Source organism: Colossoma macropomum, unplaced genomic scaffold, assembly GCF_904425465.1.
Source record: "Colossoma macropomum unplaced genomic scaffold, Colossoma_macropomum, whole genome shotgun sequence".
Lineage (NCBI taxonomy): Eukaryota > Metazoa > Chordata > Actinopteri > Characiformes > Serrasalmidae > Colossoma > Colossoma macropomum.
The window spans coordinates 4260783-4274065 of NW_023494808.1; the positions used below are offsets into that span (position 1 = coordinate 4260783).

At 38.1% G+C, this 13283-nt stretch overlaps 1 protein-coding gene across 1 annotated transcript; it reads left to right on the plus strand.

Annotated features, from left to right (window-relative positions):
• Positions 1-6152: 6152 nt before the first annotated feature.
• Positions 6153-10821, plus strand: LOC118798148 (polymeric immunoglobulin receptor-like). The gene is made up of 8 exons (XM_036557502.1): positions 6153-6277; positions 6363-6683; positions 7942-8268; positions 9470-9580; positions 9688-9786; positions 9911-10027; positions 10489-10538; positions 10712-10821. The coding sequence occupies exons 1-7, from the start codon at positions 6238-6240 to the stop codon at positions 10509-10511; spliced, it is 1038 nt and encodes a 345-aa protein (XP_036413395.1). The 5' UTR covers positions 6153-6237; the 3' UTR covers positions 10512-10538; positions 10712-10821.
• The last annotated feature ends 2462 nt before the right edge of the window (positions 10822-13283 follow it).

Below are 13283 nucleotides of genomic sequence, written 5' to 3' on the forward strand. Positions count from 1 at the left end.
GTCCCCCTTTGCATCTATATACAGCTTCCACTATTCTAGGAAGCTTTCTACAAGATTTTGGAGAGTGTCTGTGGGAATATTTGCGCATTTGTCCAGAGGAGCATTTGTGAGGTCAGACACTGATGTTGGACGAGAGGGCCTGGCTCTCAATTTCAGTTCTAGTTCATCCCAAAGGTGTTCAGTGGGGTTGAGGTCAGGGCTCTGTGAGGGCCAGTCAAGTTCTACCACACCAAACTCACCCAGCCATGACTTTATGGAGCTGCTTTGTGCACTGGGGCTCAGTCATGATGGATCAGAAAAGGTTCTTCCCCAAACTGTTCCCACAAAGTTGGAAGCGTACAATTGTCCAAACGTCTTTGTCTGCTGAAGCATTAAGATTTCCCTTCACTGGAACTAAGGGTTCTAGGCCAACCCCTGAAAAACAACCCCATAGCATCATCCCTCCTTCACCAAACTTTACAGTTGGCACAATCCAGTCAATATGTTTCCACTGCTCCAGAGTCCAGTGGCAGCGTGCTTTACACCCCAACCCCCTGCCCCCACCTCTGACATGTGGCATTGTGCATTTCGATCTTAGGCTTGTTTTGCAGCTGCTCAGCCACGGAAACTCATTTCATGAAGCTCCTAAGGTGCAGTTCTTTTGCTGATGTTGCTTCCAGAGGCAATTTGGAACTCTTTAGCGAGTGATTCAACAGAGGATAGACACTGTGCACTTCAGCACTCGGAGGCCCTGCTCTGATGAGTTTGCGTGGTCTACCGCTGTTGTTCCACCAAAATGCTTCCATTTCACAACAACAGCACTTCTAGCTGTACAGACATTTCACAAACTGACTTGTGGCAGAGGTGGCGTCCTATGACAAGGCCATGTTTAAAGTCACTGAGCTCTTCAGTACAACCCATTTCTACTGCCAGTGTTTGTCTATCGAGACTGAAAGGCTATGTGCTTCATTTTATCCACCTGTTAACAATGAGTGTGGCTGAAACACCTAAACTCAATAATAGTAGGGGTGTCTCAACACTTTTGTTCATATAGTTTAGCTTTATGTTTAGGTATACAGTTATAAAGAACTCTATGTTTTGTATTAATAATGTAGACTTTTTTTTTTAATAAAAACATTTACACTGTGGCTCAGTCAAGTGTCAGCCAATAATGCTTGTGACTGCACCACTTTAAAACAGCACTGCAGTTAATAGGCTGTTCATTTTGTTTTCTTATTGTCACGATCTTTTGGACTAACTTGGCAATCATTTGACAACAGTATGCTGCACACTCTACTAGAGACCAACACAGGAACGAACTATGACAAGTTGAAAAAACAGCCATACCAGATGTTCTTTAGGGCTTTGAAAGCTGTGCGTGGACTTGGATACAATTACCACATATTGATTGTGTTATACAACTCATTATTGTATTGCTTGTTATTGTTTATTGGTTTGGGTTTTGTTAATAAACATGTTCATTATTAAATTCACGAAATTTCTTAATTTCCTGAACCCCCTTCCCTCCAGTCTTTCTCGTAACCACCCGAACACTTTCAGGCACATACATTTTTTTTTTGCTTTTGGCCCTGCAAACTGACATTTATTTCCTTCCGCTGCAGATATTCTACCACAGAAATGAACACACATCGGGTCACTGACAATAAAACTCACCGCATCCTGAACAGCTAAAACCACACATTCTTCATTGTCAGCTACATTTTTTCACACCTAATGTACAGCACGCACAGAGAACATCTGCTCATATTTTGTCAGTTTGTTCCCTTCTGAATGTTTAGATTATTGTTTGTGTCTGATTCTCTAATTCCTGTTCAGGTTCTTCACCTCCAGAATTTCCAGTTTCCTCTGGTGCTGCTTCTGATTGGACTTTGATTCTTCATAGTCACTCTTAGAAACAGAAACAAGACTCAAGGTACCATCATAAACAGAAACATGTATCTTTTAATCTGCATATTCAGATAAATGGGTCATTAAACAGATTTATTAGATACCAATAGGCTCACTAGGCCCTAGTGGAGTAACAATGATGGACAGATGCTGCCCTCTGCTGGCTATAAATCTCTCAGATCAGTTGTACATCCTGTAGCCCTAAAAGAAAACCTAAACATCAGTGTAACCGCTCCAAAATGAGTAAAATAGTTTAGTTCACTTTAAATACATGACCTACTATAGTTTTTATTATTTGTTTCTCTTAGGTTTTTCACGCTTTCTATGATTATGAATACATTAAAAATAATACACACATTCCTGCCTCAGATGCTGGAGTTTTCACAGTCTATTCAACTGCTCAACTACCTACAAACCCCTCAGAACCTTCTCAAACTGTTCACGATAATGTCCAGTTTCCCACAAGCAGTGATTTCTCAAATCCTGTTTATTCTGCTGCTCAGTTACCATCAAACGTTCCTGATCAGGACATCTACTCCACAGCTCAGTTACCCACAATTCGCTCTGATTCCTCAGTGAGTGCCATTCAGCATTCAGAGGTTACACTTGTATTCTCATCCATTTCCACCAAGAATGAAACGGTATGTTTCCTTTCACACAAAGGAATGTTTACTTCTGGAACTGTGTGTGTTAGTATTTGTAATATGGTTCATGAAAGGCTTCACATTTTATGTTTAGAGATGAAAAATGAGCTGTCAGCTTATGTGAGCACATATTTCTTGCAATCTGTTAATAAAATGCAGTTTTGTATGTTTGTTGCAATACATGTGTGCGATATAAGCTTGAAAATGTGTGCTTTTATTCTTACTTATTTTTTAAGTATTTCTGAAGAAAACTGTGTTTCACTATGTTCATTTGAAGACTGTAAGAAATAGAAAAGACTAGTTTGGCCTCATCTATACCAGTTATCTTAAATACTTAAGTAAATGTAGTGTACAGAAGCACTAAAATCAGTGTTTTTCATTGAATGTCAATTATAGTTTATCTTAGCTAATGCACTTCTCTTATCCTTTGTCTATTCTTAAATAGTTAACCACTATAGAGTTATTATTCAGTAAAAATCTTATGGCTTATTATTAAATAACTACTTTGAATGATTCAGTAACTACAGTGAAATGAAGCGTCAATACTGAAGATGTCTGCTTACAGTTCACTGGGTGAAGCGAACAAGGTGTTGTTAATTTTCACTGTTACCATTTTATTGCTATCTGATGTGATCTATAATGTAATCTGGATACATTTTAATGCATTTTGTGAGTCTTGGGCTATTTTGGCCGTTTTTGAGTAATTTTGACTTTATATACCGCATAAAAAAATGTTTCCCATGCCAAAATATATTTTGTTCTGCATAACATCATCTTTATGACCTGACAATCATTTCTTCACTTTCACACTGTATCAACCCAATAGACCCCAAAAACACATACAAAACACATACAATCAGTTTTGAAAAATTAGGTTTTTTTTTTACTACAAAAAATACAAACATGCTCAAGAAGGTGTTTAAAAAGCTTGAGCTTTTTTTTTTTATCTTTGTCACTGCTCCAATATGTAGTATATCAAGTATATCACAGGACTTGCACTTCCATTGTTTGAGCTTCCCTTTTTATCCACTTGCTGGCAGCATTGTCAGGTCATAGTGTGGCTTTGTTGCTGGCACATGTAGGAGTATAGTCATTGCTTCTGGTGATGGGAACTCCTGTCTTGTCCACTGGAACACCAGTTCAACCTGGAAGTCATTGTGCATCACGTGCTGTAGCTGTAACATGAGCTGCTGATATCACAGTACAGGCCATTTGTTGTTGCAATGTCCACAAAGTGCAGGGACAGGGTACGATACCAGCAAGCAGTTCTGCTAGGGCTACTGGATTAGTTGGTCTGATAGATTGACCCCACCCATGTTCTTATTATAGGCAATGATGGGAGCAGGGCAGGGAATGTCTTTCATGGTCCAGTATCCATCTTCATCCTTCATTCTCTGCTGCACCACCTCAATAGAAAATGCTGGATGGATTGTGAAGCACAGTGACACTTTGTACTTCCTTCCCCTTGCTTTTCGCTTCATACTTGTTAGTGTTTTTGCAGATGGAGCTCATTGTATCAGTGGAGAAAAACAACAAGAACAAGTCCATTGGTGAATGTGTGGAATGTGTGTTCACCTGGACTCCTGGTGTTTTGTGGGGCAGTATCAGGATAATTTTCTGCTTTCCGAGGCTCAGAGCTGTGGTATGGCTGTGCTGACTGGGCTTATAGAGATCTTGACCTGGTTTGATTCCTCCTCCCATAGTCCCTGTAGGCCTCCATGTGCTTGTTGTAGAGGTTGTAGGTGTTACTGGCTGCTCATCATCACTACACATGACAATAGCACATGTAGAAGGTTGAAGATTATTTAATAAATATGTACAGGTAGGGTTGCACTACTAATTGCTTCAGCATTGTAATTGCGATGTGCTCACTTTGGCCCTCCCCAACCTCTCAGAACACTCTGACTGTAGAAAACAGGCAGCAGATTTACACATTTTTCTTCATATGACAAAAAGTGATGAAAATGTTAAGATAAATGCAACGCCAGCCCCATTTCATGTTTTGTACTTTACACATGTGTATGATTTTATATCAAATTTATATTATCCTACCTCTGTTTTACTTGTTCTTTCAACAAAAAAATTGAATTTCACGCCAGCACTTTCGACAGAAGCTGAATTGATCACACAGGCGTGATCGGCGACTTGCAAATTTCACTGAAATTATGAAATATGATATTTAGCAAGTTCAGTACTTCATGACAAAGGCTAATTGTGCAGCATTCATCAAACACACATAATACATAGTTTAAACTGTGTGCATAGTGTTTAGCGTGTGTGTTCATATTAAGCTCTTTAGAATTAGTGCCCAGATAGTGAGCATGTATCTGCCCACTGCATTGATAAGATTGGCATCCCACTGACTGCATGCCACTACCAGACCACCCTTGGACTACCCAGATTATTGTCCTGCATACAAGGCCTAACAATTTTAAATCTTATCAAACAGATTTTAGATGCACACAGACTTTTATTTTGGAAAATAAACCAATATGTGTGTGCACATTGTTTTGTCGCAAGTACATAAGAATAAATAAATATTTTCTTTGTTAAGTGCATATAATAAATAAGCGGTTAGTAGTCTTGTTCACAGCCCTGTTAAATTTACTTTTGCATGGAGATCATTGGGAAGAGTTCTCACTCCCCACCTGTGTGACTAATAATAATTAATGTTTTTGTCCTCTAGGTGGCAGAACACTAAAGGTAAAACAAGGGCTATTTAGGGCACTGACATCCACTCTTTCAGTGGATGATTCTTAAAGAATCATGATTGTGAATGAAGTGTGAAAAATGCTCTTTACATGTGCAGAACTTGCACATGTAAATATAAAGGATTTGAGTCTATTAAAGGTTTTCATTTCTAGAACAATATGCTTTTCATTTCTAGAACAATTGCTTTCTCTGTATCTCTCTTTAATCAACTTTCATCCACAGTTTCACACATTGTGCTCTAGACAGCAGTAGAGGCCTTCTGGCATCGACCAGCAGAGAACCGATGACATGAACATGGATATTTATCCATCATTTAGCACATAAACATTCACTAACAGAGAGCTGAGTTGCAGATAAACATCAGTGTTATTTTTATTGGCAAATCTGAGCACCATGTATGAGTTCACTGAGATATCTACTAAAGTTTAAGTGGAGACATGTGAGATTACTGGTCTCTTTTTGTCAGGAGGAATATTTTTGCAGCAGTAGAGACCTAAGCAAAAGTCTTTCTATCTGGAGAAAATACACAGATACTAAGAGGAACTCTCCATTTCTCTTTCCTATGGGATTGTTCAAGTAACATAAGCCAAATGGATAAACTGACAACAGTACAACAGTGAAGTTAAACAGTGGCATGCACATTGCAGCAGGCTAAAGCTAACAAAAACACGAAGCAACATGGAAGCTGCTTCAACTTTCAACACCAGTGTTTACTTTAGTGCAGTAAATTTCATTGAAAGCATCTCAAAACATTTTAGTTGTAACTTTGCTCCTACACATCCACACGTCACCTTACTGGGAGGTTTTTTTATCTTGTTCTCAGGGTCAAAAAAGGAAGTGGGCATGACCTCGATTTCTCTTTGTGATGCAGCTAAAGCCACAGTACAGTCAGAGAGTCACGGAGTACAGAGAGGTGGTGTCTTTGAGAAGGTGTAAGTTTCAGGGCCTCTGGTATCTGTCTGAGCTGGTGTTGATCTGTGAACCTGAACTCAGAATGAAGATCCTCCTCGTCTTTACCCTCTTCCTGATTTCAGGTAAGGAGATGCTCTCCTAAATAATCATCACAACCAGTAGAGTCAATTGAAACCTTTACTCAGATGGACATTTGTCCTTTTTTAGTAGGTGGAGGAGAATCAGAGAGAGTGACAGGATATTCAGGAGGAGGAGTCCTCATCAAGTGCACATATGAGAGACAATACATATCAACCCCAAAATATCTCTGCACGGGTTTATGGCCCTTTCTGACGAATCAAATTTGGACAAACGGTAAAAATGAGTGGATGAATATGGGGAGATTCTCACTGTTTGATGACACCAGAGCTGCACAGTTCTGGGTGTTGATCAGAGAGCTCACTGTAGAGGATTCTAGAACGTACTACTGTGCAGTTGGAAAATCTGGCATTGACGTCTACACACCAGTGAACCTGAATGTAAAGGAAGGTGAGTCTCTCTGACCTATGCACAGTCTTTCTCATAATTGTTCATATACGATCATGATGGTGTGATTTTTAGACTGTGTCTATGGTCCTTGGCATTCAAATGTATGTTGCAAGAACTGGACTATGATGTTGGCAGATCTAGCTTTTAATTCAAAGTTATTTAGTCTTGCTATAGATACTTCCAATACGGACTTCTTTTGTATTTGTTTAAGTTGGAATACTATATATATGCTGCCTGCCTTAACGTCCTTTTCCTCACAAACATAATCTGAAAATACAGTCCACATATATTTGAATATCAACAAAGTTGTCTAGACATGGATCATCTTGTAGCAGAATGATGAGAAGAAAACAGCATTAGAATGTGAGGAACTGATCATGGTCTAATACATTACACCTCATTTGTCAAGCATGGTGGAGGTAGTGTTATGGCGAGGGCATGTATGTCTGCCAGTGGAACAGGCTCTCTTTTATTTATTGATGATGTAACTGCTGGGAAAAGCAGCAGGCCTTGAGTTATGAAGAGTATGGGCCTATATTGCTTACTCAGATTCAGCCAAAAGCTTCAAATCTCATGGACAGTACATTGCAGTGCAGACCGACCTTCACCCAAATCATAGAGAAAGCAGCGTAAGGCCTTTTCAAAGCAATGCAGAGGAATGTTCTAGTCAATCACCTGACCTTAATCCAGTTGAGCGTGAATGTCACTTACTGAAAGTAAACCTGAAGGTAAAACAGTCCAAGAACAGCCAGGAACTGAAAACACTTGCAGTAAAGGCCTGGCAGAGTATCACCATGGAACAAACCCAGCATCTGGTGATTTCTATGGGATCCAGACTTCAGGCAGTAATTGACTACAAAGGATTTGCGACCAAGTATTAAAAATGTCAATTTAGTTTAATATGATTGTTAGTTTTCTAATTACTTTTGAGCCCCTAAAAAGGGGTTATACATGAAAATCATTGTAATTCCTACACTGTTCACCAAAGTTAGATATAAACAACCTCAAAGCTGAAAGTCTGCATATTAAGCTAATATTTACAAGTTCAGCTCCAATATGCTACGGTAGACAGGTCAAATAACAATAATTTGATGTCCTAATATTTGTGGTTCTGACTGCACCTTTAAAAGACAAGTGTGGTCTACAGAGAATCGACAAAATATGCAGATGAACAAGTCTTACTCAAGTGCACATGTGTTTTTATATAAACTGTGAAAGTGAATGTAAGCATTTTAAACTGGTTGTTTATGCTTTACAGGTCAATACCATGCGAAGAGCATCAATGTGACGGTTCATGTAGGAGACATTCAGAACATCAGCTGCAGATACCCACGATTCCCTGAGTTTCTCTGCAGGAGAGTGGGCCATGATAATTGTAATCATAATATAACTGTTAATGAGAGTAAAATATGGATGAATGAGGGAAACCTTTTTCTGCGTGATGATGGAAAGGAAATCTTGACCGTGAACATCAACAGTCTGACTGAGGGAGACTCTGGTGAATACTGGTGTGGAGCTGAATTTGACTGGACATCTGACCATGGATACAAGGTTTATATTAAACAGGACAGCCTTACTAATTCTGGTGAGTACATATACATAATTTTGAATTAAAGTTTATGGTCCCACTTTATATTGTCTCTAATAAATGCGTAGTTACATGTGAACAACATATGCAACTATAATGTAACTGCTAAAGATTTAGTGACTTTTACAGTTGGATTACAGAAGTACATCTTATGTAATTACACATGTGTATCAACTTCAGTTTTGCCTCAAGTAATTACACAAGTATATCTTAATAGTTGTAACAGCCTATTCTCTCTCATGTAGTTACACAAGGGTAATAACATAAGTGTAAATACATTTGTAATCAGACTGGAAGTCTGAAAGTTTTTCATTTCAGCAGTAAAAAGAAGTATGTAATAACTTACATTAAGACAATATTTACATTGTATCTGCCAGCTTTCCATACATTACGCTAGTGTTTATGCTGCTAGTGCTGTAACACTGTAACCAGTTTCAGCTTTAAACAATTCTGTAATGTGACAGAACAGCAGACGTCCCCTTATCTTAACATGTAACTTTTATGACATTAATTGTGTTGCATTTCCCCCAAAGCAATGTCTATATTACCACTGCGTTATTACACAGTAACTACATAGTAACTACACAGGAACTGTTCACTTGTTTTACAGTGTACCTTTACACTACACTACAGGAAAGTTCCTGTGTAGAAGATACACTTGTGTAGTTACATAGGCCGTACTTCTGTAATCCATCTGTAATATTGCCTAAATCTTCAGTAGTTACAGTGTTGTTGCACGTTATTCATGTGTAACTACACAGTTATTAGAGACACAATATAAAGTGAGACCATATTTATACTTTGACAATCTTTTTATTTTGTTTGTTTTTGTTTCTAAATCAATTTAGGCATTACATTTAGCCCTGTCGAGATTATGAAATTTCTGCTGACAATTAAGTGCCATATAAGTAATTGTGATTAACAGTTTAATTATATTTTTGCCACCCTATAAATGTGTTATTTACAAACGACACTCACTGCCACCCTCTAAAGGTATTATTAACAAACATCAAATAAACAAACATTATACGCCGCAGCCCTCTAAAAAGTTTTACTAACAAAGATTGGATAACTAAACGTTACTCACCGCTGCTCTCAGAAGGCATCATTAACAAAGATCAAATAACCAAATATTTCTTGAGTGATTCATCACTTTCAATCCAAATTTAAGCCTTAATTTCTTCATCTCTGTTAACAGATCAGACAGCAACATCATCCTTATCACCATCAAGCACTCCACAGACTCCAATAACAGCCTCCTTTTCAACGTCTAAAACTACAGTGAACTCCTCGTTTGAGACATCAACAGGTATAATATTCATACTGTAAATATCCTCATCAATTGTACCAAATTAGCAATAAAGGCATCCACACAGATACTTTAAACAAACTGACTTTTATTTTCCTCACCTGCAGATATTCTTCCACAACCATCGGCAAACATCACTTCAGTGACCACAAAACCAACCACATCCTCAACTTCTAAAACCACACCGTCTTCATTCTCTGCTACAGGTGATTAACACTTAGTGTACAGTTCACACAAAGAAAATCAGCTCAAGTTTGATCACTTCTAAATGGTCATATTATTGTTCGTTACTGAATTTTGATTCTGTTTCTCCATCACCACCATTTCCAGTTTCCTCTGTGGCGACTCTCTTGGCTGCGATTCTGGTGGTGTTTCTAATTGGACTCTTTGTCTTCATGCTTATTATTATGCTTATTCTTTATCTACAAAAGAAGTGTAAGACTCAAGGTACCATCACGCACAAAAACATGCACATACACAAAATGGTGACTCACTCATGCACACATTGTTATCTGGGCCACAGGTTTAACCATAGGAAAAAATGTTTAGTGGTGGTTAACTCATTTACGATAGTTGCTGGTCACGTTATGGGTTTTCCTTAAGAAATGTCAGTTTTCAGATCTGTATGTTCAGACGTCAGTGCAGCATGAGTCATAAACACATTTAAAGAACAAAAAACTCACTAGGCCTCAGTGAACTAACAGTGATAGATAGTTGCTGCCCTCTGGTGGCAATAAATGAACATGGATGAAAACAAATAGATTAAGAACACATTCTCAGATCAGTTCCACATTCAGTTTATCTTTCAAGTAAGTGATGCTATATATATATATATATATATATATATATATATATATATATATATATATATCAAATTAGTTCAATGCTATGGAATTCTTTCTCCTCAGGTCCAGCCTCAACCCAAAGCTAACCTGTCAGAGAGCCCTCCTATGATAGGGTGAGTCAAGATTTTATTTCAAAGGAGGTTCATACTAGAACATGTTCCCACCAAGGAAATATTTAATAATAAATAATCAATAACTGGAGGAGTAAAATAGTTGAGTTCACTTTAAATACACTTGACTTACCCTAATTTTCATTATTATCTTTTTTATCTGTATTTTTTATCAGATTTTTCTATCTGTCTATGAGGAAATTAAAGACATTCCTGTCTCAGATGCTGGAGTTTCCACAGTCTACTCTACTGCTCAACTACCTACAAACACCTCAGAACCTTCTCAAACTGTTTATGATAATGTCCAGTTACCTGCAAACCCCTCAGAACCTTCTCAAACTGTTGATGATAATGTCCAGTTACCCACAAACCCCTCAGAACCTTCTCAGACTGTTGATGATAATGTCCAGTTACCCACAAACCCCTCAGAACCTTCTCAAACTGTTTATGAAAATGTCCAGTTACCCACAAACCCCTCAGAACCTTCTCAAACTGTTTATGATAATGCCCAGTTACCCTCAAGTTGTGATTTCTCAAATCCTGTTTATTCTCCTTCTCGGTTATCATCAAGCTCTCCTGAGTTACCCACAATTCTCTCTGATTCCTCAGCAAGTGCCACTCAGCATTCAGCTGGAAAATCTGCTGAAGGTCCAACATACGCAACAGTGAATTTCAGCAGGAATGCAGATAGTTCTACTGATGCTGTTACCACGGCAACCATCAACAAGGAAAACGACTCACGTGATTATGATACTGCTAAGAGTAGCTAAGTTTTCATGTTACACTTATATTCTCATCTGTTTCCACCAAAACAGGACTGTATGTTTCCTTTCACACAATGAAATTTTACTTCTGGTATGAACGTGGTGCATAAAAACATTTGAAATTCCACATTTATAGATGAGAAATGAGCCTTAAGCTTTGCTTGCTATGTGTATTAATAAGTGGACACATATTTCTGTAAGGTTTGCAATCCAGCTTTAAAATAGTCCAGTTTAACCTCAGTTATCTTTTAAAACAGTAGAGTTGTGTAGTAGTGTGTAGTGTGCAGAACTACTGTAGTTCAGCTTAGCTCATGCATTTGTCTTATTCTTTGCCTATTATTTTAAACTATATCCTCTTAAACTCTAGATTTATTATTCAGTTACTAATGCTAATGCTTATTATACAGTAACTACTGTATAATAAATATGTAAGTCATGTAGTTACAAGACTGACAATGTCATTGGACTTTACTAATAGTAATGTTAGTACCATTTTATTGCAATTAAGATGCTTTATTTTGGCAATGCAGCTATTCAAACCCGATTGCAGTTATGAAATATGATACATATTCAGGATTCTATTGAGTTTGTACAGAGTGTGTAACAATGGCTAATTGTATAACATACCTCAAAAAAGTATTATTAAACACTCTCTATCGATATCCCTGTTTAACCTTTCCTGCTGATTTATTCAACCACCCTTAATAACACTTAAGGGTGCCTACACACCAGACAATGCAAGAATGGAGCTGTAGATGTATACACATGCAGATCTTGTCCATCTAGAAGGCCTGTATGTGGCTGGAGTGGGGTGCAGTTTGTACAGTTCAAAATCCAACAAGAAACAGAACATTTGGACCAGAAGCAAAGAAATATGGGACAATGAAAGAAAATGTTGGCCACATACGTCTTTTCATCCGTCTTCTTCCTGCACATTTCTATTGGTTGACATGGCCCCATGTCAGACTTTCTTGCAGTAAAAGTCGAAATAGTTTGAACTTTTTCGTCACTCGACGAAGCGTCTTTTCACTTCATACAGGCACGTTTCTAGTCCGAGAGAGCCGATGCAGCATCCTAACTGAAATACACTGGGAGGCTGCGTTTCTGACGCTACGTCAGCCTCTAGTGTGTAGGCACTCCAAAAGCAGAAGTTCTCTGGCATAACTCTTTGAAATTTTACAATTACATTATACACTTAATCCCCATTATTATACAGTGAAATCAGTTTAAATATCTGTTTAAGTCAGGTCAAGTCAAGTCAAGTCGTCTTTATTTATAAAGCACATTTAAAAGACAGCGAGTGCCGGCCAAAGTGCTGTACAATAAAATCATATAACACAAACCTATTTTAAAATAATACAAAAAACTAGACATAAAAGAAACGAAAAACAGAAAAGCAATAAAACAATCATATAAAAGAATCTGATGACAAGATGAGTCAACCAAGATAAAACAGACAACTAATAGCATAATCCGCTCAGGACTCAAATGCCTGAGAGAAAAGAGGTTTTTAAGTTGGACTTAAAAGTGTCCACTGTGGCTGATTCCCTTATAAAAAGTGAAAGATTATTCCAAAGTTTTGGAGCAGCTACAGAAAAGGCCCGATCACCTTTGAATTTCAGCCGAGAGCGAGGAACATCTAAACACAACTGGTTAGAGGAGCGTAAAACACGAGGGGTCAAGCGAAGGTGAAGGAGGTCAGAAATGTAACTTGGAGCCAGGTTATGAAGAGCTTTAAAAACAAACAATAAAACTTTAAATTCCACCCGGTATTTTACTGGAAGCCAATGCAGTGAAGCCAGTACAGGGGTTATACTTTCCCTTGTCTTGGTACCAGTCAGGAGCCGTGCAGCTGCATTTTGGACCAGCTGCAGACGTGACAGGCTTGACTGACAGATACCCAGGTACAGTGAGTTGCAGTAGTCAACACGAGAGGAAATAAAAGCATGGATAACTGTTTCCAGGTCCTTAAAAGACAGGATGC